The sequence below is a fragment of the Mastigoproctus giganteus genome, chromosome 7, assembly GCF_048544385.1.
Source record: "Mastigoproctus giganteus isolate SK-2022 chromosome 7, ASM4854438v1, whole genome shotgun sequence".
In the NCBI taxonomy this organism is placed as follows: Eukaryota; Metazoa; Arthropoda; class Arachnida; order Uropygi; family Thelyphonidae; genus Mastigoproctus; species Mastigoproctus giganteus.
Window position 1 is genome coordinate 219,894,713 of NC_143581.1, and position 27,457 is coordinate 219,922,169.

General features: G+C 33.4%; 1 protein-coding gene across 1 annotated transcript in view; it reads right to left on the reverse strand.

Annotated features, from left to right (window-relative positions):
- Positions 1–27,457, reverse strand: part of LOC150083701 (CTP synthase 1-like) — a 71,652-nt gene that overhangs the window by 28,200 nt on the left and 15,995 nt on the right. The window contains exons 4-8 of the mRNA XM_090377442.1: positions 24,972–25,073; positions 14,916–15,032; positions 10,464–10,547; positions 9,018–9,098; positions 2,493–2,780 (exon numbers count right to left, since the gene is read on the reverse strand). Coding sequence (XP_090233568.1) covers positions 2,493–2,780; positions 9,018–9,098; positions 10,464–10,547; positions 14,916–15,032; positions 24,972–25,073 — 672 coding nt within the window. The remainder of the gene's footprint in view (positions 1–2,492; positions 2,781–9,017; positions 9,099–10,463; positions 10,548–14,915; positions 15,033–24,971; positions 25,074–27,457) is intronic.

Sequence of the window (27,457 nt, forward strand, 5' to 3'; positions counted from 1 at the left end):
TATTAACAATTAGCTGATTAAGCTCTTTCTATTACATTCCTCTCATGTAACTTACAGCTATCTTTATGCTGAAATACTGTGTTTCTAATTAAAAGAGCATGCTTGCACAGAATTCTAGTAGTGCATGTGTATGTGTTTCTTTTTTTTTTTTTTTACCATTATTGTAAGGGTCTCTTCCTCAAAATATATAACAGTAATTACATTAATGAAGGAAGTACCTTTTTATCATCTTAACTCTCACCTGTATTTGAAAGAGTGTACTTTATGTGCCATAATTTTTTTAATGTTAAGACGCAACTCTTTTGAATTCATATCTAAAAGCAAACACTTACTTTTGGGCTGCACTGTAAATCAGAACAAACCTCAAATTTTGTCAAAAATATATTCCATGTACATAAACCAACCTTAACATAAGCAGAGAAAATAAAACTGTGAACCAAGAACAAAACCATGCATTACTGCAAACAACACACAATTCAATCAGTGTGCCAATGTTGGGTAGTTGTTAATTTAATTTCTTTACTTTTACAGCACACATTTACTAAATGCTTAAGAATGACTGTATATGAGTCATGGCACATCACCTCTGTGCTATTACACATATCAACAAACATGTCAATATCAGTTTATATTATATTACTATACTACTGTCAGTACTAATAATACATTACTTGACAAAATTAACAGAACAAAATGTTTTTCAGGAATATTTTATTGGTGAAGGTGAATATTTGGTATAACAGGCATCTTGGGATGCAAATTCCAAGTATCCAATAGAAATCGATCCACCACCTTACAAGCTGCACATTATGCAAATTATTCATGCCTATAAAAACACAGGTTGCAACCACATCACTTCATTCTAGTTTTTTGTCTTGCTCAGTGGGATAGTCACATCTCCAGTACTCAGTATGGCAAGTTAAGAGATGGTGGGCCATTGGACAACTTGAAGCCAGGCAGTCGCAGTGGCTTAATGTGTCACACGGTGTCGCCTTGGCACTATGGAAGCAGTTTTAGGAGAGAGGAACCATTACGAGAAGAGATGCCCAAGGTCACTCAAGGGCTATGTTGACCAGAACAGACCACTATCTGGCTCTAACAGCAAGACGGAACCTACAATGTTCTGTCATCAACTGTCACTTGAGGTTGTTGCAGCCACAGATGAAAACATTTCCAACTGGAGTGTGTTACGAAGGCTGAAATCAAGTGAACTCTACACAAGGAAACCAGTGGTTTGTATCCCATTAACCCCAAACCACCGCAGAGCTCATCAAAATTGGTGCCACGAACATGTGACTTGGAGTACAGTCTAAATCCCATTTTAGCCTACAAATCAGATTCTAGATGTTATTTCATCTGGAGACAACGAGGAATGTAGTATCATCCCTCCAACATCAGAGAAAGGGGCACTTATGGTGGAGGCAGTGTTCTTGTGTGGGGCAGAATAATGACCAATGGCCACACCCCCCTCCATGTTTTCGATAGAGGTACCAAGAACAGATCCTTGAAGATTGATGTGCGACTTTTTACGGGTGAGGTTAGTCCAGATTTTCTTTTCATGCACAACAATGCAACTGCACAAATAGCTCAAGTGGTGGAGGAATATTATGAAACCGAAGATATCCAATGACTGCCATGGCCAGCACGATCACCTGACTTAAATCTGATTGAATGCGTGTGAGACACCCTTGGGCATAACATTGCATGCCGACAGCTAACTCCTCAGTCACTTGGTGAGCTAAAGACCATGCTGGCAGAAGGAATGGGTTTTGCTGCCTTAGAATCTTATGGATACCCTTATATTGAGCATGGTTTGGCACTGTCAGGTCTGTTTAGACATTGGAGGGTATCATATGTAGTGCTGATGTCAGGTGCCCAAATTTTTGAGAACCTTGTATCAACTTCTGTAATGTGACCTTTTTTAATAATTCTTACACAACCCCTATAAATGTCCCTTATACCTATCTGAAGTTTTCCGCTGTCGCCTCATTTCATCCTTATTCTATGGCACACCATAAAATAAAGATAAAATGAGAATGATGGAACTCATGCAGCTTGAGATGAAGTGGGACAAATTTTGTCCCACTTCATTGCAAGCTGCACGAGTTACACCACACTTTCTACGTGTTCAGTTAATTTTACCAAGCAGTGTAATATTTCAGTACATGCAATAAGAAATTTAGTTCTTATAAATGTTGATCTTTGTTGCTAAATAACCTGATTCTATTTTTCATAACCGAGATTAATTAAAGAACAACATAACATATCCAACAATGCTCAACATAAATACACCTACTACAGCAAATGCCTCCCCAAAAAAACTTAAGAATGCCTTATAAGCACTATAAACAGAAACGCAGACTGACTAGGCTTTCTCAAATGCAGTTACTTATATTATTCAATGGGATATGGAACAAAATAAAATGAGACAAAGAAAAACTTCCACCTTACTTAAAACATTGTAAACAGAAAATTAATAATAATTTACTCACCCTTAATGAAAGCTTATAATTGCATGCTAATGCTGCATGCTGTAGAGCTTTAGTAACAGAAGTATAAGAATCTTCTAGCTTGGTATATTTTCCTACAAGAGCAATAGTGACCTGTTTCATTAAGTGATCAAAACGCTCAGCCAGGTCTCGCCATTTAGACATTAGCCGACGAGGTCGAGGATTGGGGAGTGGAAGATTTAGACGTTGGGCAAAATACTCAATTAATCCTTGGTCTTCTAGTATAGCAGGAACATGATATACAGAAGCAACATCAGGTATGCATATAACCTGAAATGGCAGAGGCAATTTTTTTTTTTTTTTTTTAAACAAAAAATAGTACTCAACTTGTAAATATTACTTTCAAGATTATACTATGTCTAAAAATGATAAGTAAAACAAAAATATGAATATTAAGTAATTACATAAAAATGAGTTATGTAATCATATAATAAAGTTAAGAGAAATTGTTTAGCATCAAAACATCACCAGAACATGTAGAAAATCCATGTCTTCTGATTCTGTACGTCTACAGAATAATTGCATACAATATGGCTAAATACTTCCCTTATTTGACTAGGTATCCAAAAAATTAATAACAAGTATACTGAATGAAGAGAAAGATAATCTCATTTTCTATTTTCAGTATCCACATTAAACTTCACAATGCAAATTAAAATTAAATCCTTTGCAAAACTGTGTTATTCATTTCATATGTTCTTGCCTGGAGAATATCATAAAAAGCATGCACTAAAAAACAATTCTTCTATAGTCTGTAACTGATAAGCTCTGTAAACTGAAATGATTTTCTCATCTAAGTCAATATTATTAAAAAACAAATGGGCTCTCTCTCTCTCTCTCTCTCTCTCTCTCTCTCTCTCTCTCTCTCTCTCTCTCTCTCTCTCTCTCTCTCTCTCTCTCTCTCTCTCTCTCTCTCTCTCTCTCTCTCTCTCTCCCCCCCCCCCCAACAAAATAATGACTGCATGCATTTTCTTGCATACAGGTAAGAATTATTGTCAATCTTGAACAGAATCTGTTCAATATTAAGTATTTATCCTTCTAATCTGTAATAAATAGATGGTATAAAGTCAATAACATAAGGATTTTAATTAATATACTTAAATATTAATAAATAAATAATCTTTTATTGCAACCAGAAGTATACAATATTCCATCACAGCCAACTGACACAAGTCCTTCATCCTCCACCAGCTCTTCTGCATGTTTTCTTCTTACGTTGCAGTCAACTATGATAAGTATAGTTGTTTTACCACTTGTCACTCATCTGGAGAAGGCCGAGTTCATAGGAGAAATTCTTAAAGTAGGACACTTTGACTGGGTCAGATATTTAGCATATCTGAGGCAGAGGGAGCAAGTTTTACCCTTGGGCAATTATAGGTTATGAAATCTGTATGATAAGCAAATCATACCTGTATTACTGTATAACATACAAGTGTCTATGTATAAAAATGCACGTGCAAGCGCACACGACACCATGACCACATTTTCTTGACACTGCAATCTTGAATAAGCCACGTATCCCATTTTTTGAGACAAAAAAAAAAAAAAACCTCTTGATTTATTGAAGTCTTAAAGTATACATACTAGTAGCACTGTGTTCTGTTCTCAAATTAAACAAAATTATCAATATCAAATGAAAATATACCAGTATAGTCACTCTTCTACACTGCTTTTGTCTTCATTGGCAGCTGAGCTAATGCAGTCTGGATCACTGTCTCACAAGTAGTCATCCTTAGTGCTATTAAGCTTAGTAGCTATTCCATATTTCATAAAGCTCATCTTGACCAATGTAAGCATAATGCGTACTCACATTTTTTATCCACAAGCAAAGCAGCTCAATCTCCATATTCCTGATTTTCTATATTTATGCAAACTATGTTCCCCAGTAGCCACCTATTGTGTATATTGTTCTTTCAGTATAGCTTTAATGGCTAATTTAGACAAACATTAAGCAGTTGTAGCCCATCCATGTCAGCCCACCAGAAATAATGATTGACTGCATCCATATTTGTGCTTTTGAGGACATTTTTTACTTCAGTGTGTATCCATGGAAGCTGTCTAAAGCAGGCATTCTACAGTGAATTACTACTGGATGATTTTGCAACATGCAATTGATCCAGTCTAGGATCAGAGTGTTATCCATACATCCTAATTCTTGCATATGGGTAATCACAATTTTTTTATATTGACTTTTGGCACTCTCTCTTTTTTGGATGATGAATGGTGACAGTTTTCAGCCACGATGCACATTGACACCAGTTCTTATACTAATGCTTTTCTCACCTATAGCATTAATCACTGTATTGAGGGGCATTTCAAAATAGATAGATGAATAATTAGCATTATCCATTTATGAAAAAATATATGAATGTTGATGTGGTAAATTGAGAACATACCCTAAAGATATAATAGCTTCTCCTCATAGGCATCCTGAAGTCACTGCGAGACACTTTTCTTTTAAAACCAAAACATAAAAAAAAAATAATAATAATAATAATAATAATAATAAAAAAAAAAAAAAAAAGACACACCTCACCACTACCCATTCCCGAATACTGGCTTGCCTCAAATATCTGGATTCTCTTTTGTCTGGCTAATGATATAGTATTTAACTGGCACATTTCAGTTGGCAATGCACACCCAAATTGCAACTTCTCACTTATGTATTAATAAAGCTTTTCCTCTATTCAGGATATTTTGGTTGCTGCCCATGAAATGCTCTTCTTGTACCTGCTTTTAGTATTAGTATTGGCCATATGTTGCAAGGAAGCCTAAGGCTTATGTTGCACCAGCCAAAAAAAAAAAAAAAAAAGAAGAAAGATTTTGCATTGCTAACTCTTTCACAAATGTCACATTTTCTACTAGTAGCACAATTTCTGATTTTTTGTTGAAGTTCACAAATAAGCTGTGCATCCAGATTTTTTGTTGCAATTAAAAAAAAAAAAAAAAACTGCATGGGGTTTTCAAGAATATATGGTAATTAGAATACTATACCAACTGTTGCACTACTACCAAAGAATCTGATGTGCCAAAAAATATAAAAACAACCCAATGTTCTTATATTTAATTTCTTTATTTTTGGATACAGGTAGTTCTTGACTTTATGAATTAATTTGTTCCTAGTGCAAAAACTCGTAAAGTGGGAATTTATTTCCCATAGACATGAGGTTAAAAATAGGAGTTACATTCTCAACAATGAAATTAGTTAGCTAATTAGTTTATGTTTAAACAATGATTGATTTATCCAAAGAAATGAAAACTTAGTCTGTAAAATCAAGCAAATTATAATAATAGAGAAATTATTTACGACTTACAAAATGTTAAAGAATGTTTATTCTTCATCATCGACTAAATGCACACTCAGTGATCACTCATTATTGGCTCGGCACTTGCTGGTTTGTTGCACAAGGAGTCGTCTTCTTCAGAAATGGTTCAAGAGGCATTTGCTTCCAAGATAATCTTTTATTTTAATTATAAATTTCACGACTGCATGCATAAGCATTTTTTAACGGCACACACAAAGTGCAACTAACACAATTCACGTGGAGTAACAAGTTTACAAAGCTTAAAAAAAAAAAAAGAGAAGATTCTGAAAATTTATGTTTTTTATACGATTGAAGATTTCAGTAAAGGGGAAACATTTCACCATAATAACATAAAAACCCACACAATTCCAGCTATCGGTAATTTTGCAAATGCAAGAAGATCGAGTTTACTACCTATTTATAACTGCAGTAACAGAAAAGCCCAATAAACTGGAAAGTGCAAATTGTTTTATGGTCGTGACCTCCAGAAATGTGCTTTAGAAAAATATCACAAAGGTGTTTAAAATTGATTCCTATAACGGAACATATGATAACGATGAAAGTGTAGTGCATTTTAATGATTTGAATTGGTAACTAATACAATTTACAAACCACGCTCACAACCTTTTATATGGCCTTAAGGTCACGCTTGTGAACTTAAAAATGACATTTAAGAGAGATAAATAGCTTAGCTATACAGCGAAAATTTCAACTTCCAAGATCTTGAATGAATTACCAAAAAACAATGTGTTATTGGGTGCACATTACGATATTTTAACATACGATGGTGTCTCTGAAACTGATTAATATCATAAAGCGAGGGTACACTGTATTGTATAGCTACGCACATGGTTTGGAATGCGGTATTTATGAATGTTTAACATTAATTTTTTGCAATTAATGTTCATATTTTCGATTTTGTTGATACTTGATATGTGGGGGAAAAAAAAACTCTTAAACCCAGGAACTCAAAGTGAGAACTGCCTGTATACTATTCAATGACAAAGGCAGGAGAAAATCTGCCAACATATATGTTGCAGACTGCATATAATCAAACTGCTGTTGACATCTTTTTATAGACAACGTTACTGCACTAATTTACCTATTCATATCATTCTTTACAATTACAAATTTTAATTTAAACTGAGTGCAATCTGGTAATAAAAAAAACAGACAGAGCAATAAAATTTCTGATATCCAGAAACCTCTGAACCCAAGATTTGCAGGATCTTGGAGTTCGTCATTTTTCAATGGTTCATATCAGTCCTATATTAATGAGAGGGAGCTACTCTTGATATCAAACACAATTAATGAAGCAAAGTGAAGTTTCACCCAACTGTTTTGCCATAGTCCTACTTCAAGTTTCTTTAATAATGCAATCCTTTCCACAACAGATCACGACCTATGTTTCCCAACCTGTGGTCTGTGGATCACTTGTCTGCATAACTTATGAAAGAGTTTGCAGGTCTTGATGAGACAGAGCTCCTTTGCAGTAGGCAACAGTACCATCAGTACTGATAGGAAATACAGGTATGCCTATAACAACCTAACATATACTACAGTGTAAAGTATGAGTAGATATCATTCACTGTGTTTAAAAAATAGTTAATATATTTGCATGCATAGTTTAATGTTTTGTGGTTCATGGCCTTTCCCTCAAATATAAAATTGGTCCACAGTTTCCATCCCATATATAAAAGTGGTTCATATCTGTAAAAAAAAAAAAAAAAAAAGGTTGGGAAACCCTGCACTAGGAGTTTTTCTTCTTTTGAGCAGCAATATGTGTAAGGGCAAAGCAGACATATTGAAGAAATGGATATAAATACAGAAGATACCATAATTAATCAGGAATCTCCTGAAGAAATAGTTGGAAGCAAAGTTCCAAGATTCTACTTGTGGGGGGACCTCACTAAGAGAACTAAATTTCAATACTTGTACTGTTTGCTGGATGTGCCCATTTTCTTAAAAATAGTCAGAAAACAGGTGGTACTAAAAAGAGTGGACCACCAGACCTGCGGAGGCTGATTGGCTATTGTTTTCAGTATAGTGAAATTCTGTAATGATGTATAATTTGCTCTACAATTTAGAGCTAAAAACAGATGAAATAATTCTTCAAATAGGCTTTGGGATTGGGACCACAATGTCACATATATAGGTTAGTGTGTTGCAGTTGTGAGTCAAAGACTTTAATAAAATAAAATTAAACACTGGATAAAACTGTATATTTAATATAAAAATAGAATACGCTGATAAAACCATGGAGTTAAAATCGATAAAAATAATAAATAGATAAATTAAAAATATATATAAATATTACAAAGTTAAAAGCAATAAAAACAACACCAGAACTTTCAAAGGTGATTGCTTCCTTTGTCAACAGTGGAACTTCACAGCCATGGTATACACTGAAATAATACCAGCAGGATCAAAGTTTTTGTTACTAGAGTAGCATAGGAATTATCCTCCACACGTGCATGGAGACCGGAATTGGCCCCGAGATGTTCAAGGTGGAACCACTGATCCCCATCCAAGGATCATGGTCTTAAAAATGAGATGAATATGAACTCCCTTATCTTTATTAACGCATTATGTTGTAAAGAACAAATTCATAAGCTCTCGAGTCATTTCCGGTGCTAATACTTACGTGAACGAGCAACAATAATTGCGTCACCTGGAGAAATCTGATGATCTTCCTCCCAGAAGTGCTCGGCCACAGCAGGTTTCTCATAATCAATGGACTCTATTGCTTTTATATGTTCCCAAACTGAGATTTTCATCTCAGTTGGGGAGCATATAAAAGCATTATAGGCTAAAATGATTCTTGACAAAAAAAAAAAAAAAAAAAAAAAAAAAAGTAACTTCTAGCTTTACACCACCTAGTGCCTACAGGTACCTTTCTCCTATAAAGTTACAATAATGATGTAACAGCCAGCAGAAAAATTGCAAAGACCTATTTTTACCGAATATAATTAGTATTCTAATTAAACTCTCTCAAACAAATAGCTGTACAATTTCACTATAAAATTACGCAGCCCCAAGAAAATTAAATGGAATGCTGCATTTTCCAGGTTAAGGATTACAGAAAGGTTTACTAGTTGTGACAAACTGAGCCTTATAGAGGCTACTTATATATTGTAATTCTAAATTTAAAGATTTGGACCACTTTGAAAACAAAAAAATAAATAATAAAAAAAAATCATACCTGCTCAGGTTTAACATGGCAAAAGTTTGATATTTTTTCTTTCACTCCATTTGTAATAGGCTTTTCACTGCGGCACACAATCTGTTATAAAAAAAAAAAAAACTTATCAAGAAAAAATAAAAGGATTAAAGAACCTAAGCAAACTTTCATATTTAATACAGTTTTTATATTACCTCCCAGCAGTCATACACCTGATCATAGTAAACACAGTCATGCAACACCAGAAAGGTAGTCAAATTTTGTTTTTTTATTTCTGGAAAAGTTCTTGGTCTTCTTAATTCTGTTTAAATTACACCAATGTTTGATCTATTAGTAATGGATTGTAAGTGTAATGTGGTTTTTTTATTTTTTTCGATGAAAACTTTGAAAATTAAAAATACAGCGGACCCCCGCTTTACGACTGGTTCACTGTACGATCAAATCATTTTACAATGGACTCTATATAATAAAATACCGTTCACTATATGATACATACTGGTCATTGTGATCACATTTGCAAATTGAATTTTGATTCTATTAAACGGTGATTCTGATAAGTGAAAATAGGAAGAATATTATCCACAGGCTAGAAAAGTAATGATATAAAGCACAAATTTACACTTTATTAACTTATCAATTAACAAAATTACATGATATGTGAAAATTGGAAGAATATTTTACATAGCTTAATTAATACTGTAGTACATACTAAGTAACTGATATTTCTGTTCACTGACATTTTTTTTTTTTGTAAAATTTAAAAAGGTAAAATAATATTTTGTGTTGTGCTTTAATACAGTTAATCAATTTTTTAATCAATGTTTTTAATCAAGCGTGTTAATAAATTTTTTTATTTAAAACATGTACAATTTCCATAATAAAAATCACCTTTTAGAAAGTAAATAGCTTAGTCATATAACGAAATTTTCAACTTTCGAGGTCTTGGAACGAATTACCAAAAAACAATGTTATTGGGTTCACATTATGACATTTTCATGATACGATGGTGTCCCTGAAACGGATTAATATCGTAAAGCGAGAGTCCACTGTATTGCATTTTTTATATATTATTTTCAGAAAAATAGAACTTTTATACATTCTGCTGAAAATGAAAAAGAAATGTTAGTTATAAAATATAAACATGAAATGATTAGCTGCTTCCATTTTCTAGTTCAGAAACGTTAAATGTACAAAATTTCAAACTTAAACATGCATACATATTATGTTTTTTCAAATAAATAAAGGAGCAAACAAATAAATAATAATCAAAATAAGAAACATTACAATAAATATAAAACAAAGAGTATATAATTCCAGTAACAGATGCTTCAATGAATACTCAAGAAACACACTTGTTTACATCATGACAAAACCAAAAATAGCATTACGATACATATGAGTACAACTGAAACACACTTTCCCCAACTCCCACTACATCAGATAAAGGTGAAAAGAGAGAGCACTTACTAGATCAGGTGAAAGTCCTAAACCTCTCAGTTCTCTTACACTGGCTTGAGTTGGTTTTGTTTTGTGTTCTCCAGTGGCTTTTGGCTTTAAAAAGAAAGAAAAAAAAATTTATAAATTTAAATAACATTCTGTTGGAGTCCCAAATGCCTATATTGTAAATAAATTGATATATCCTTAATAAAACAACCTATATTTGTCCTTTGCAAGACCAAATGTATAATGAAAAATTCATCTTATGTAAATCTTGAGTAAATCTACGAGGGGTGATCATTTAATTTGCGGACTGGTGCAAGATTTTGTGTTTACCGTGTGAACTTTCCATAACTGCCACTGAAGGCATGCTCCCTAATTGCTACTGAGCAGATTGTGTGTGCACATGCCAGTCCTCGTCAAGCTAGTGCTGAGTGAAGAGTTTTTTTTAGTCACGTGTCACTGACAATCGTTTTGAAGCAAGTATCATGTCGGACATACAGATTGAATAGCGATATGTGATTTATTATTGTCAGATGGGGCTTAAATGCATCAGAAACAGTTAAACAGATGAATGAAGCATATGGTAATGAGCGTCTTGGTAGGATGACCATATTGTGGTGTGAAGTGGTTTCTCCATCAAAACAATGCCAGGCCCCATACAACTAATATTGTGCCTATTGGAGGCTTGAAGTGGTGAAACCCATGTTTAGTCTCTAGAGCAAAGTTTCCGGCATCCCCCTCCCCCCATACTTCTCCTTCAACCCATGCACGGTACCAAGTACTATAGGTTTTGATACCTTTCGTGTTTGGGGTTTTCATAAAAAAAAAAAAAAAAAAAAAAGGCAGTGATCACTTCCATAGGACTGAGGTTCTGCCACATCCCCCTTATTCACCGATCTTAGCCCAGTGTGATTTCTTCCTGTTTCCACATCTGAAGAAAGCTTTGGAAGGCAAGCGTTTCGCATCCAACACAATGATGCTCACAGATCCACAACAGAAGCATTTCACAGTCTTTTGAAATTGAAAAAAAAAAAAAAGCATTTAATGAGTGGGTACGATGGTGGCTAAAGTGTGTAAAGTTCAAGGGAGAGTATTTCAAGGAGAAATCCACAGAAGATTCATATAATGACATTTAAGATAAGATCTTGTATCAATTCACAAATTAAATGATCATTCCTCTCGTAGTTAAGAAATCAAGTTGGCTCTCATTTAATGACCTAAAAATCATTTGAATAACTGAAGTTTATTTTTCTTTCTGCTGCTTTTGGATAAATTTTTGTTTACTAATTTCATAATAAAAATGGGTGGAGTATGAAGTTAATATCGAATTAAAGTTAAAAAAAATTTTGTATTTTTTTTGAAAATGTATAGTTTAATGCATTCTCAATAGATTGGGGAGGGGGAAGGTATTGCAAGTCACAAAAGCATCCACTTGAGTAAAATTCTTTGACATATCTGCTTGAAGGATTTATCTTGGGCTAGCATGCTGATGCAGTGTGTACCAGCACATGCTTTTATTTATTTTTTATTTTAATGCCAAATAAAGAATGACATTACAGTGTACACAAATTTAAGCTATTTAACCTCTACTGAAAATATTTTAATGGCATAAAACATCAATGTTCCTAATCACTTAATTTTTCAACATGTCTATTTGAAGGTAAGAATTAAAAGCAAAAGTGAAGAAACATTCATAAAACATAGGATTAGTTCGTATTATAAATAAACACCAAGGTATTGCTAATATTCTCTAATTTAGAATGTGCTTCTTGCGTGAATTTTAGATAACAGTAAAATTATGATTATTAAGGAAGTAAACTTGTTAATAACATGAGATTATGTAACTAATTCAACTGAACCTTTTCGAAACATGGCCTTGTCTCCAAGTGCCTTCTCCAAAGATTTTGGGATGGTAAACTAAGCAACATCATAAAAATTTTACTTGTCTTCCAGAATAAATCTGATCTGTAGTCCATAACCTCTAAGGGGTCTGATGGCTTTGTTATAAAATAAACTGTGGTCGGGCACTTAACAATTTTAAAACCTTTTCAATGGTATATGATACCACTACTATTTTCACAGAACGAAATGAAAGTACGCTATATATCCTTCCTACAATATCACAATTATGATTAAAGCAGAATGGTCCAGCTTTCAGTCCGAAACTATATAAAATTTTAAACTATCAAACTGTTTACTGGTAAACAATTAATTAGCAATATAAAATGATTTTTTTAATTTAAATAATTTGTTCACTATAAGCATCTTTTTACATTGCAGTTACTTCTGAACATATGATGGGATACTAAACAGTGTGTTGCAAATACACTCCGTAAGACTTGAAATGCAGTAGGGTAATTTTTTTAAGCTAAAAAAAAAAAAAAAAAAAAAAAACTGTTTTCAGCACAGAACTTTATTCTTAACAGATCCCAAAAAGTCACATCAGATTTGATCTCATGATTTTTTTGAGATACCATCCAATGTTATCACACTACTGCTGGACAAATATTTATTTCAAGTATATTTCTCTGTACATATAGCAATAACAAGGAAAAGGCATCATACCAAAAAAGCAAGAATTATACATTTAGGAATCTTTAAATGATGTGTTATCACAGTGTCAAGAAAATTGGTGTGCAAATAAAATAACAGGCACAGTTATGACTGATGTAGTTACATTTTACAGTTGTTTGTACTGGACATAATGCATTTTTTTTTTTTTTTTTTTTTTTTTTTTTTATGAAAACCTCAAACGAGAGGTATTAGAACCTATAGTACTTAGTACCATGAATAAATGTATGAAGGAAGGTTGTTTTAGAAAACAGAAGATGAATGAATAAATGAGGAAGAAAAGTTGGTTCTGTGAATTTGAAGTTGAACAGTAAAAGGATGTTGACTGGTTGTGGCACATGTCTGGACTGCTTTGGAAGAGAGAGCAGGAATTATAGAAGTGAATTCAGAAGAACAGTGCCCATGGAAGTATCTACAGAAAAGGCATGCAGCAGAAACAGAACATCTATGAGACAGAGAGTGTAGAGACTCTGTTAGAGATGAGTCATTAATTAACCTAACTGCCCTCTTCTGAATGGAATCTAGAAGCCTGAGAAAGGTTTTGGGGCCATAACACCAGATGTGGGAACAATATTCCATGGTAGGGCAGATTTGTGATTTGTACAGAGTGCAACAGCCATTTGGAAGAAAAGTAATACCGAGAGCGAAAGAGAAAACTCAGTTTTTTTGATGTAGAGGAAGCAATATTTGTAATGTGCTTATGCCAACAGAGGCATAAGCACATTACAAATAAGCACATTGCTTATTCCAAAGAGAAGTCAGGATAATCTCCATTAGAGATATGTGATCTTGCCTAGAAATCGGAGTGTCATCAAGGATGTGCATAGGAGCAGAAGAATCCTTTTCGTGAGATATAAGATAGAACTGAGTTTAAAAGGAAAATCAAGTCTGTATTTGAAACAAATTCACAAGTGTTTACTAAAAAAAAATTTCGATGTAAAATGAAACAACCTTTACTCATCCTTTATCACACTTGTCATTGCCTATGTTACGTTTTGAACTTCCATTTTCTTCAGAGAGCATCATTTTTCGGCCATTAAGGACACTGCTTATTCCATATTTATTGAAACAGCTGGCAGCAACTGTGAAATGTTTCAACTCCCATTAATTTTTCATCCATTCTCACACGTGGGAGATGGTTGGTGACTTCAGTTGTTCTGTTAGTGTTACATTGTAATTTGGTGCAGCCATCCACTCAGTCTACTCCTCACAAATGAATACTTTAAAGGGTTTGTTAAATGGGATGCCCACTGGCTACAGTTGGCTAAGGTCTTCTGGAATTGCAGCCAACTATGTTTAATTCAGCAAACATCCTTTCTGTTGCACCTGTTACATGTGATAAGAACTAGTCACACAATAAAAGAGTGAGCTAGTTTTTTTTTTTTGGAGGCCACCTGGATGTTTTTACCATACCGTCTATAGCCACATCTAGAAATAAAGAGATACCAAGATACCATTGGACCATAAGACAAGCAAATTTTAGGTAATGTTTTCCAGGAAAAAAAAAAAGTGTCATGGTCCAGAAAATTCAGGGTTAAACAGAATACTTAGCTCTGAAGTGGACTGATTGATGGCTTCATGTTTGCTGATTTGCTTCCTACACTCAACTCTAATTGGATTAACAGATTTAACAATGAAGTTATAAAAACTCCTCTTGGCTGTTGTAGAGTACAAAAATATAACTGACAACAAACACTGCAAGTAAGTATAAAAATTTTCTGTACATATCACAAAACTTTTCTGCATAAAATTAGATTAAAGTGTAAGATTAATTCTATGAATGAAAAGAAATAATTGAGAACAAAACATTCCCCCATTACCTATAAAGATCATAAAATACATTTACAGAATTAAAAAAAAAAAAAAAAAAAAGTGACAGAGTGCTCATTATGCATATGGCAAACCTACCTGTGGAACTAAGCTGACATGAACACAACAAAAAGTTTCTTGTTTAACTCTGAACTGGAACTGACGAAAAGCTTCTACAAAAGGCATTCCTTCAATATCCCCTATTGTGCCACCAAGCTGAAAACAAAGTTTAATGTTCATCAAAAACCACATAATATTATCACGATTGATGCTATGATCGGCAACTTATTACAAATTACATTTTTATATAGGAATAAGAATAAAAAATTATAAATATTAGAACTCTATTAAATATAAACAGTACTGAACCAAATATAAAGACAACAAAAATAAAAATAAATGAGTAATGTAAACAATCGTGCAGGGAAAAAAAACCCTTAGGATCCTCAAGGTAACTTTTAAAATCTTTAATTTTTCAACTTTTAAGTTCCAACAACTCTTTTGGATTTCTAGAAGCTTTATTGCCTAACACATTTAGATTTCATGTGTGCAGCTTCCAAGCAGCAATGATTTCAATGCAGTCCAAATCCAGAAACAAAATCAGTTACTCTGTTCTCTTTTAATGATAAATTTCTCAAAAAATAAATACGTATAAGTGGACCCCTGCTTTATGATTGGTTCACTGTATGATCAAATCATTTTACATGGAGTCTCCCATAATAAAAATACCGTTCACTATACAATATGTAGTAAGTCCGGATCACTGTGATCACATTTGCAAATTGAATTTTAATTCTATTAAACAGCAATTCTAATAAGCGAAAATAGGAAGAATATTATACACACACACTAAAAAAGTAAAGATCAGAAATTTACACTTTATTACCTTACCAATTAATAAAATTAACTGATACATGAAAATCGGAAGAATATTATCCACAGGTTAGCAAAATAAAAATCAATTTACGCTTACGTACATACATACACTTATGTACTCTAATATGGACATGCTAACTAATTGACATTTCTGTTCATTGACATTTTATTTTTTTTTGGTTATAAAATTTAAAACAGTAAAAAAGATAAGCAATCAATAACAAAGAATATGGCACACACAAATTGCAACTAACACGATACACGCAAATGAAATATGGAGTAACAAGTTTACAAAGCTTAAAAAATAGGAATGAAGAGAAAGATTCTGAAAATTTATTTTTGTTTTTTTATATGACTGAAGAGGAAACACGTTTCACTATAATAACGTAAAAACCCACAGAATTCCAGCTATCAGTATTATCGCAAATGAAATAAGATCAAGTTTACTATCTGTTTATAACAGATTGTACAAACAAAAAAAAAAGCCCAATATACTGTAACTATGAGATCATAATGAGGTTTATCAAAGAGAAAATAATAATAAATAGATATTACTTTAGATCATCATATTAGTAGCAAACAATTTATGTATAAAGGAAAAAAATTTTATACTAGAATGGTCTTTTAAAGCAGCATAATTTTACTATCATTTATAACATAAATGATAGTAAAACTATATTAAAATGTAATAGTAATGCAACTGAACTGTAAATTCTTTAACCTTGAATTCTTAGTTTTTTCCCTTCTTTTTTTGACAAGTTGCTCATTTAATTTTCCTTTAATGTTTAAAAGCACCAAAAAGGAAAGACAATCTGTACCTTTTGAAATGAAGATAGAAGTGCTGAAGAGGGGTGATAAAGGTGAAACATTGAACAAAATTTCATTAGATTTATTAGAGGTTGGCTGAATACCAGTGGGAACACCATTACAAAAAAAAATTGAAGATTAATGTGTTACAAGCAAAACTTAATGTTCCAGAATGCAATTTGCAGAAATTAATTTTTGGCATTGTTTCTATTTCAAAGATAAAAAGACTATTCCATATCTGGACCAATTTTAAAAGCAAAAGCTTCAAAAAACTCAATGAGGATTTAGCCTGGTTGTGACAATTTTCTGCTGAACAGTTGGAAGAAAAGGCATTAACCATCACCAGAGAAAAAATTTCAGAGTATGCCCCTGCCACCCTAAAGTTTATGGAAGAATTTTAAAAATTGTTAAAGAAGGCAATTTTTTCACCTCATAATTTTAATTGCCTAAACTGATCTCTATTATAAAATTTTGCCAAAAAAAAAGAAGAAACAATAGGTCCAGGATATAAAAAAAGCAAAGAACACAACTGTTCTAGCTACAAGCAATGCATGGAACATTTAAGCACCAATTAATGGCTGCAGGAAATCTGCAAAGCTACAAGCATTTAAAAGTTTTATAATATAAATTTTCTTTCAGTGCATCAGTCATAAAAAGAATACGATAGACTCACTTATTTCAAGAATAGTTTCTAAATCAGTTTGTTCTTGGATTGGGGGGAGGAGAAATTATTTAAGCGCCAAATTCTTCATCCCCCCACCTACAGCTCTTCTGTTAATTGATAATACCCAAGCATGGCCTTTATATCTCTAAAAAAGTGATATTAAATGTTTTTTTCCTCTGATCGTCACTGCTTTTATCCAGCCAATGGCTCAAGGGGGTTTTAGAAAATTAAAAAAGATACATATTTAGATTTGTGATGTCTGGAACAATTACAAGATATGACTGGGCCCCCAAAATATATATAAAATATCAAATGTCACTTACTGGCTGGCAGAATCAAGGGATCAAATACAACCCATTACATTTTCAAAATTTTGGCAAATATGGCTGGCTTTGACAGCCATATCTGGCAAAATTATCTACAAATCTGTAGGATCCTGAATTAACAATTGATTAACAAGTACCACAGAAGACCAATTTTTAAATATATTTCAGAAAATGGTAAGTTGTGAAGGTGTAGACTAATCTGACCTCAAAGACTGGCTCACAAAAGGTAAAAATCAAGAAGGAAGAAATAATTTCTAATTTGACCAAAAAAAATTATGACCTTGCTTAGCTCCTCCCACACTGAAGGTTTTTAAGGTGATCACTTAATAAAATATTTAGAACAAGAAGTGACACCTGCCAAACTCTTATTTTAAAACCAAATAAAATCAAGAATTTCAACAATATAAATCTTTATGGCATACAAAGATCATGTTTTTTCAAGAATAAATAAAGTGTTAAAAAAAGATAAAATTCAATCAATCATCTTTTTATTTTATTATTTTAGTGTGTGTGTATCTTTAAAATACATAATTTGTTTAAATAATGTGTATATTATTGTTCATATGTTATTATATGCACATATTACGCACATTATTTGAACATATGTACATATAATATTTGATTGATAATAAATGTGTTGAAATAATTACAGTATGTATCTATTTTATTTTAAGAACCTGTTATAACTGAAATTTCGCTCTCCAGATTATTCATGGGTCGTCAGTCCCATAACAGTCAGATAGACAGAGCTGTACTGTATAATCAAATAGTTAAAATAACACTTCTATTATGCATAGCAAGTAGTTATAAAATGGAGCTGCTACAGCTCCCTAGGCAGTGGTACATGCTTGCTAGTATGCCGATTGTGCATTCAAAACTGTACACTGACATAAAAACTGAAGAACCATTATTAATCAATCACTACTGAATTATCTGTAAAAATTATGCTATAAAAACTCTTACTCGGTCCTGGAGTATGTATATAGGGAGGGAGAAAAAATTTACTTAAAAAACAGCAGCGGAGCAGTGTATCCACTTCAACATGAAGACCATATTTTTTAAAGCCACAAACTATCAGCATACTGGATCAAACACTATGTACATTCTATGGCTGGCTTGCCTACTATGCAGAATGAAAGCCCAGAATTTCCAGGTGGAAAAACCATGCAACCCTCACCCAAAATGGATTAACTTTCCTTCTTAACAGGAAGTATTTTTGAACTTCAGCAACAAGGAATTGAACCTAGGCCTTTCACACATAATATGAGGAGAAAAATACTGCAAGGCAATTGCTAAAAAGCTTAAAGCATAAATAAAGCAATATGAAGGATATAAATACTCTTTCATATAACAGCTTTTTGTTTAAATTTAATTTTTTAATATTAGTTAAATGTAATAATTAAATTTTAATACTATTTCAATTGGTGTTATGTATATTATGATTATGGCACTTTTTCCCTCACTAGTGTAAATTGTTTTATTAGTTTTTTTTTAATTTGCAAATTTTATTCTTTAATAAAATTTTATTATTTTATTAAATAATATAAGACAAGAGCACCCATTCACATGGACAAGTGTTTTCCCTTTATTAAACCAACTGAACAAAAGATTTATGCACAAAAAAAATAAAAATAATAAAATAAAGATTTAAAGTTATAAAGATATAATAAACCCTGTAATGTTTTGTCAATCATGGAATATTATTACAATGTGTGACATATTATGATGTTATTGATTTCACTATTTAGAATACACTATAAAAGTCAAGCAACAGCCAAAGCATCTGTGATTTACTTATTATTTCCAGATAACCATCAAAATGCAACTGGAACAATTTAATGTTTTTTAAGTGGCACTATCCCTTTCAACTAAATATGAACCTTTTGTGGTCATAACCTAAGATACTGAATTATCCCATCCAGAAAAATGAAGGAAGATACAGGTCAGATGCAACAATCAACTAACTAATGCAATTGCCCAGACAGAACTAATGGATTCTCATCATCATCATCAGCATTTTCAATCCACTGCAGGATGAAGGCCTATCCAGCAACTGTCATATGCTGGAGTGTTTGGTCTTTTCCTCCTCATGCTGACCAGGCATCTTGAAGAGAACCACTCTACACGTTCGTTGCCACCTAAGTGACGTAACAGGGCTTACCACTGAGAAGGTGTGCATGAGTAGATTTTAGGGAGGCAGACCAACCGGACTTCTCCTAAATCTTCTGTAATAGAGAGATATTGGATCCATCAGTGTTTTAGACTGAGTGTCTGATAACACACAGGATACCTGTTCCCCTCTAATTCTCATAACAAACCTTAAGAAGCTCATCTTTAGGAGATATAGTATCACGGAAATGACTCCTCCAGATGGTACCATGGAAAAAAAAAAAAAAAAAATAGGAAGAATCACAGGAAAAAAAGTAATACAGGTACCCTTGTATAACACAGTAGTTACGTTTCTATAAAATCTCATGTGGTGTGAAACAGTGTTATAAGGGACTAAGAACCAATACAAAAAAGGGGAGATTATGTTCCAAATAATCAAAAATATACTATTTTTTTTTATAACTATCAGAAACTTAATTTTTTTAAAAAATGGTAATAACTGCACAAACTGTGATAGAGCTGTGTCAGATAATGTACGTTCATTTAATATTCTTCCTCTTCATCGCTGCTGAGCACAATAAAACAAAAATTGTTTTCTCTGTTGCAGAATATCTTCACCCTTCTCAACTTTCTTCTGCAGTATCTAGATTTCGTGTATCGTCTGCTCTCTTTAAAAAAATCAGTAATCTGGGTTTGTTTGCTTTTGCTTGATAGATCTTCATAAGTTTCTTGGTATATACTAAATAAATGAGAGCTTGCACATGCTCAATTTTTTCTATCTTCTATTAATATTTCAGGAATAAACAAGGAGTTACCTTTTATTCAGTCAGTAGGATTTCTTCTTAACCAACTCTCATTATACGAATAAATTATAAAATGATTCGTTAAAATAATATTAAAAATTTTTTTAAAATTTAAACTCATAATTTGTTCCTCACTATCAACACATGGGTAGTCCAACACCCCAGAATCGCAGTGGTGAACCCCAACCTACCCCGGAAATATCAAAACCCCGTGCAACCTTTAGTGATGGAAGACATTTTGTCATAAACACAAATTTAAAATACGAGTGAAGTACAGTGGATTCCGGTTATTTGAGTTAATTGGGGCAGCTGTTTATTTGGGGCGAATCTTAAAAAACAGAAACCAAACGAGAAAATAGCCAGAGTTTACTTCGCTTGATTGGGACAGCATGCCATTTAATCGGGGCAGGAGACCGCAGCACTGGAGATTACTCTACGACTGTCTCCGATGGTACCACGTGGTTTGGTCGAAATTCTGGAGGTCACAACCATAAAACAATAAAAACAATTAGCAGTCACCTGTTTATTGGGCTTTTCTGTTAGTGAAATCTATCACAAACGGACAGTAAACTTGATCTTACTGAATTTGCGATAACACCGACAGCTGGAATTCTGTGAGTTATTATGGTGAAATGTGTTTACGCTTCCATGAAATCTTCAATCATATAAAAAAATTAATTTTCAGATCTTCTCTTCATTCCTATTTTTAAAGCTTTGTAACTCCTTACTCTGTTTTCACTTGCACATATTGTGTTACTTGCAATTTGTGTGTGCCGTGTTCTTTGTTATTGATTGGTTATCTTTTTACTGTTTTAAATTTTAACCCCCCACCCACAAATGTCAACTAGTTCGTATGTACATATTACAGTACGTATTAATTATTCTGATTATCACGTATATTCTTCCGATTTTCACTTATCATTTAATTTTTTAATTGGTAAGGTAATAAAGGGTAAATTTGTGCTTAATATACTTTGCTTTTATAGCCTGTGGATAATATTCCTCCTATTTTCGCTAATTAGAATCGCTGTTTAATAGAATTAAAATTCAATTCACAAACGTGATCACAATGACCGGCGCTTACTGCATATCGTATAGTGAATGGTACTTTACTATGGTGACTCCATCATAACGTGATTTGATTGTACAGTGAACCAATTGTAAAGGGGGGGGGTTACATTGTATTTTTAACTATTTACGTGAAACTTCAGATAACTGAGGCAGCCGCTTAATCGGGCCAAAATGCACTAGTCGCGATGTGTCCCAAATAACCGGTATGGACTGTACTACTAAAATATGATAAAATCAATGAATTAAAATCCACTAAAATTTTCTTTCTCTTTTCTTGGTACGGAGCTAAGCCTTTTTGAAGCTTTCTTCTGAACTCCTTTCAGTCGAAGGATCTGCATTCAAAAAGTAAGATTCTAATTGATTGGCTAAGTTTGTGCCTTCCCATGCTTTTTACTGTAAAATTCGGAACTTCAGAATTTTCATTTGCACTATCATCCTCTGAATTTATTTGGTTTAACTCCAATGCCATTTCTACCAAATCCACTTCGCCAGCCCCTTTTTCTATCAGTAATTCTTGAATGTCTTCAGTAGTCGTGTCATCAAAACCTTCCCCTCCTACCGACTTAGCAAATTCTACTATTATCGCACCAATTCTGTTTCCTGCCTGTTCAACAACATTTCCTGAATGAACTGACTCTGGCCATACATTTTGCCAACATGCATTTTTTTATTATTATTATTTAATGTTCACAGTTTTACTTCTTTGAGTGATAAAGCGAATACAGTCCACCATTGAAAAATGCCTCCATCAGGCCACGCCTTGAGTACTGCGTACAGGTCTGGAGGTCTCATTTTAGGAAGGATGTAGATTTGCTTGAGCGTGTACAGAGAAGGGCAACAAGATTGGTGAGGGGAATGAAGAGATCCTCTTACCAAGAGAGGCTTAAGTTCTGCAAATTGCAGTGGCTAGAGACTAGGCACCTGCGAGGTGATCTGATTGAGGTGTATAAGGCCTTGAATGGGTTGAGCACGCTGAATTCTGATGGGATTCTTCCACTTGTTCAGATTACGAATCTAAAGGGGAATAAATTCAAATTGAGGAAAGACAGATGTAGAATAGATGTACGAAAATTTGCCTTTAGCCAGCAGGTGGTTAATTGCTGGAACAAACTTCCATCTGTCGCTGTGGAAGTTGATAGGTTAAATAAATTTAAGGAGGAACTGGACAAACATTTAGAGGGAACTGTTTTGTGAATTTTTTTTTTTTTTTTTGGCTGATGCTGCATACACTTGCTTTCTTGCATCACATGCCACTATTACTACTACTTCACTAGATTTGGAATCAAATTTTTCCAAAATCCATTGTAACAATTTTCTGATGTAATGAGTTTTAAAGGTATATAATGCCTTGTTGGCTGAATTAAAGAAATTGCATTAGGTGGTAGGAACTTTTTCCATAATGGCTATCAAGTCAACAGTGGGGATTTGCAAAAAAGAATGGAAATGTTGAAAAATTACATCCAACGTAATAGCAGGGTTTCCTCTGCACAAAAGCTCAAAAATACTGTTATGCAAGGTTTACTGCAATTCTCTAACCGTGTTAGTGCGAAACCGTGTTATATAAGTACTGGGTTGTGCATGGATTTCGGCAATTTATCAATCATGTTAGATCAAAACCATGTTGCAGAAGTACCATGTTATACGGGGGTTGCTTGTAATGCTTATTGATCACATTTATTACCTCAAGGCAAAAGCCACTACACTCTGCACCACTGGGTTATAAAAAACAAACGTTCATAATTATAATTTTACTAAAAGCATAACTAATTCAGACATTTTTGAATTGGTTATGCTCTTCACCTCCCATCAACTTAAATATTTTTTATTGGGAATTAACTGGGATTAAAACTATGTATATAAAGTGCTTAGCATCATAACACACAGGCATTTCTGAATAAACAGAAAATTTTTAAGGTGGCATCGTTTTAGGTTATATCTCATATTGTGAATACCTTCACAACGAGTTGCCATGATATTGCACTACTTCGAATAAGTAACGCTTCACCTAAGGAGAAGACTAGTGTTACTTATTCTCAGATAGGTACCACCACCCAGACAGCACTGTTTCAGGGCTATTTGGCCCTTCGTCAGTGAGTGGGTAGGTACCCAAGTGATGCAATGATGGCAAAAACAGTTATGAAGTATAACTCCACAATATGAGAGATGCCTGATGGTGTATGATGTATTTAGACTAAGGCGCATTTAGGGCTAGAGCCTCAAGCTGCGAACAAATTTAGACTATGTATATAAAGTGCTTAGCATCATAACACACAGCCATTTCTGAATAAACAGAAAATTTTTAAGGTGGCATCGTTTTAGGTTATATCTCATATTGTGAATACCTTCACAACAACTCGTTGTGAAGGTATTCACAATATGAGATATAACCTAAAACGATGCCACCTTAAAAATTTTCTGTTTATTCAGAAATGGCTGTGTGTTATGATGCTAAGCACTTTATATACATAGTCTAAATTTGTTCGCAGCTTGAGGCTCTAGCCCTAAATGCGCCTTAGTCTGGGATTAAAATTCAGATATGTATAAGTCATAAGTGAACTCTAGATCAATACATAGCATTAATAAACATACCCTACATAGAGTCCTCTCCTATCAGTCCAAAACCATTACAAAATATGCACAACATTCACACAAACTCAACAAAGCAAACAACATTTGTGTTAGTCAATATGAATTGCTTTAGGTATGGTCTTGCTGCAAGAAGTGATAATTAATTCTTTAAGATGTCAACATTGCTTATTAAAAAATCTATGAGAGCTTCAGCTAAAAGTCGAGAGGTGTACAATCAGGGGAATTGTGCAACTACTCCCTGCCTTCCAAATCCTATGTTGAAGAACTGTTCATCCAGGTAATTCCTGATGGCATGGTTGTAATGTACAAGTGCACAGAAACCATTCTAAGTACAGTCAGTCCTTGCATAACACATATTTATACTACAGTGTGTTCTCCCCAGAAAATTCTGCCAGCCCAGTGGCATTATGAAGTAGCCGGGTGAAGAAGAGTAATACTTCACAATATTACAAAATTTTCTGTTATTTATAAATGTGACTTAAGCGATCCAGAGCAAAAATTAATTGCATAATTTAACATTATATGCTCCCATTGCATTGACCTTGATCGCATATTATGTTCGAATTAATACTAATCGAGATCGTTGAGCAGTACGATGAAGTCCACAAGAATCGCTTGCGGTACTGTATGGTACGCTATACTGCACAAAAGGTCCACTGTGCTCTTTATCCTTTTTTTGTACTTTACTTTGTTGTATCAATCAAACTGATGCTACAGCACAAACACAAACTGTACAATCTATGTTCCAGACTTATTTGTCACCCTGCAGAATGGAATATATTGCTTGAAATAAGTTTTATGAATTTTATTTTCTACTATATAATGGGACACTAGATCAGCAAGAATAAATGTGTAAGTCCAATTACAAAAGGTGGTTTTTATTTAATATTAATAAGAGAAGAATACAAACCTCAATAATACAAACTTCTGGAGTCATGTTATCTTCACTGACAGATACCAGGGCAACCCTTTCTACCCAATCCTGAATTGCATCAGTTATGTGAGGCACTACCTAAAGGAAATTGAAATGGGCAATTATAGCATTAACACAAATTTTTCACTCTCTCTCACACACACACACACACACACACACACACACACACACACACCATTCTGATAAAAGAACCACAACTCAGAGTAAAACTAACTATTACATTTTGTGGTTACAAATGCAAACTCACTTGTTACAGATATTAAAGACATTCTCAACCCCTTAAGCAAAACAATTATGACATACTATGCCACATCCTACGTTTGTGTTCATTCTCAAATTATTTGCCACTCTGTCCAGTTCTTGCCTAATTTTAACGCCATGAATATCTCTAGGTATGATTAGAAACATAGCCAATTCAAGACATGAAACAGTCTACTCTGTGTGGTCTAAGGCTGATCTGTCCATTTATTTAATGAAAGAAAAAAAAAAAAGTATGGAGAAATTAGTTCTGTAAGGATGCAGTGTGGCTTTTCATTGGAAAGTTCTGGAGGAAAAAAAAAAAAAAAAAAAAAAATTATGCCACATGGAGTTTTTTTGTACATGTTCAGTTAGTTTATTATACTTTAACGGTAAACCTGATAGTCAGACATGAAGTTCTCTGAGCATTGTAGACAGGTTGCAAGGAATGCCCATGGTGTCCTATCAATGATTTATCAAACACTTGCTAGTAGAGATAAGGATGTCATAATCCCATTATATAAGGCTATTGTTAGACCACACTTGGAATACTGTGTTCAAGTATGGAGACCACACCTAAAGAAAGACATTGTGATTCTTGAAAGGGTCCAAAGACTGGTAACTCGCCTGGTGAGAACTTGGAAACTAGGTACACTAGAGGAGACTTGATTGAGGTGTTTAAGGCTCTGAGAGGTATAAGTAAAATGAATGAGGATGAAATTTTCATGGTTATAAATGATTTTAGAACTAGGAGCCATAATTTCAATGTACGTGGGGAGATGTTTAGACTGGAGTGAGGAAGAGAAGAATTTAGCCAGCGAGTTATAAATTACTGGAATAAGTTATCTACATGGATAGTAGAGGCTGACAGTTTGGGGAAATTCACAAGTCAGCTGGATAATTACCTATGGGAGGAAGGAAATGCACAGGTTGTCTATTTACTTTTCTCTTATTATTTATTTTTTTTTTTTTAATTTTATTCTTCTTATTATTTTATTTAATTTTTTTTTCTTGGCTGGTGCAGCATAAGCCGCAGGCTTCCTTGCACCATGTCACCATTGCTAATACTAACCTACTACAAATACCAATACCACTAAAGTTGGAGAGTGGCGATGTTTCAGGCTCTTCTTGAATTCCACCTTCATCTTCAGATCACAATGGGGCAAAACTCCTAATGCCTAGAACTCTGCTCACTCCTCTGAGTTGGTAGTTTCTCTCCCTTGCTTTCAGCTCCCGCTATGGTCATAAAATAGGATTCGGAAAGAATTCAAAACACATCACCAATCTACAACTTTAGTAGTAGTGATACTTGTATTGGTTTACCACTAGAAGTACAATAAATTAGTACAAAAAGCTCCACGTGGCATAACTTTTTTCTTTCATAACTGTTTCTGGAGAAAGTTCTGGCTATTATACACCTAAGCCTGTGATCAGCTAACTCAAGCCTTCTTTGAAAAGACCTCATCACTGATGGGACTTAAATCCAGATTTTTTGCAAATGGCAGTTCTAAATTATCACACAGGTCTAGGTCTGTTTGTGGGCAACTAATTGCCATAGGTGCATACTGTTATTAAAATAATGCTTCACTTTCATATTGTCAATTTCCTTGTTCACAATTCAGTGGCTACTTAATGTACCATAAATATCCCATCAGACCTAGGTGTGGGCCCGGACATAATTTTAAAGAAATATTGCAGAACATTGTATTTTAACTTGGTTTTATTAGTAAAATAATAAGAGGAGTTTACCTCAATATAGTACGTAGAACACTTCCGTATGATACCCTCCAGAAATTAAAACGGAATATTTTCGTTAGATTCTTTTAATTGCGTTAATTTGATTTTTAATTGTTTTAAATTGATTATTTAATTATTTATATTTTACTCTAATGTACCGGTAAGTTGTCGATTTTTCGTTTTTTCCGTTTTAATTTCTGGAGGGTATCATACGGAAGTGTTCTACGTACTATATTGAAGTAAACTCCTCTTATTATTTTATTAATATTATTATCAACGTAGAACATATTGAGTATTACAGCTCTGATTCATACTATTTAACTTGGTTTAAAAATTTAAAAAAAAAAAAAAAAAAAATTTTTTTTCATTAAGTGGCAATAGTACATACAATAAAACAATAACTACATACAAGTTAAATTCAAAAAATAGCAAGGGCTTAATATGTACTACATACAAGTTTTAAAAATAATAGTCTAAAGATTAATTTT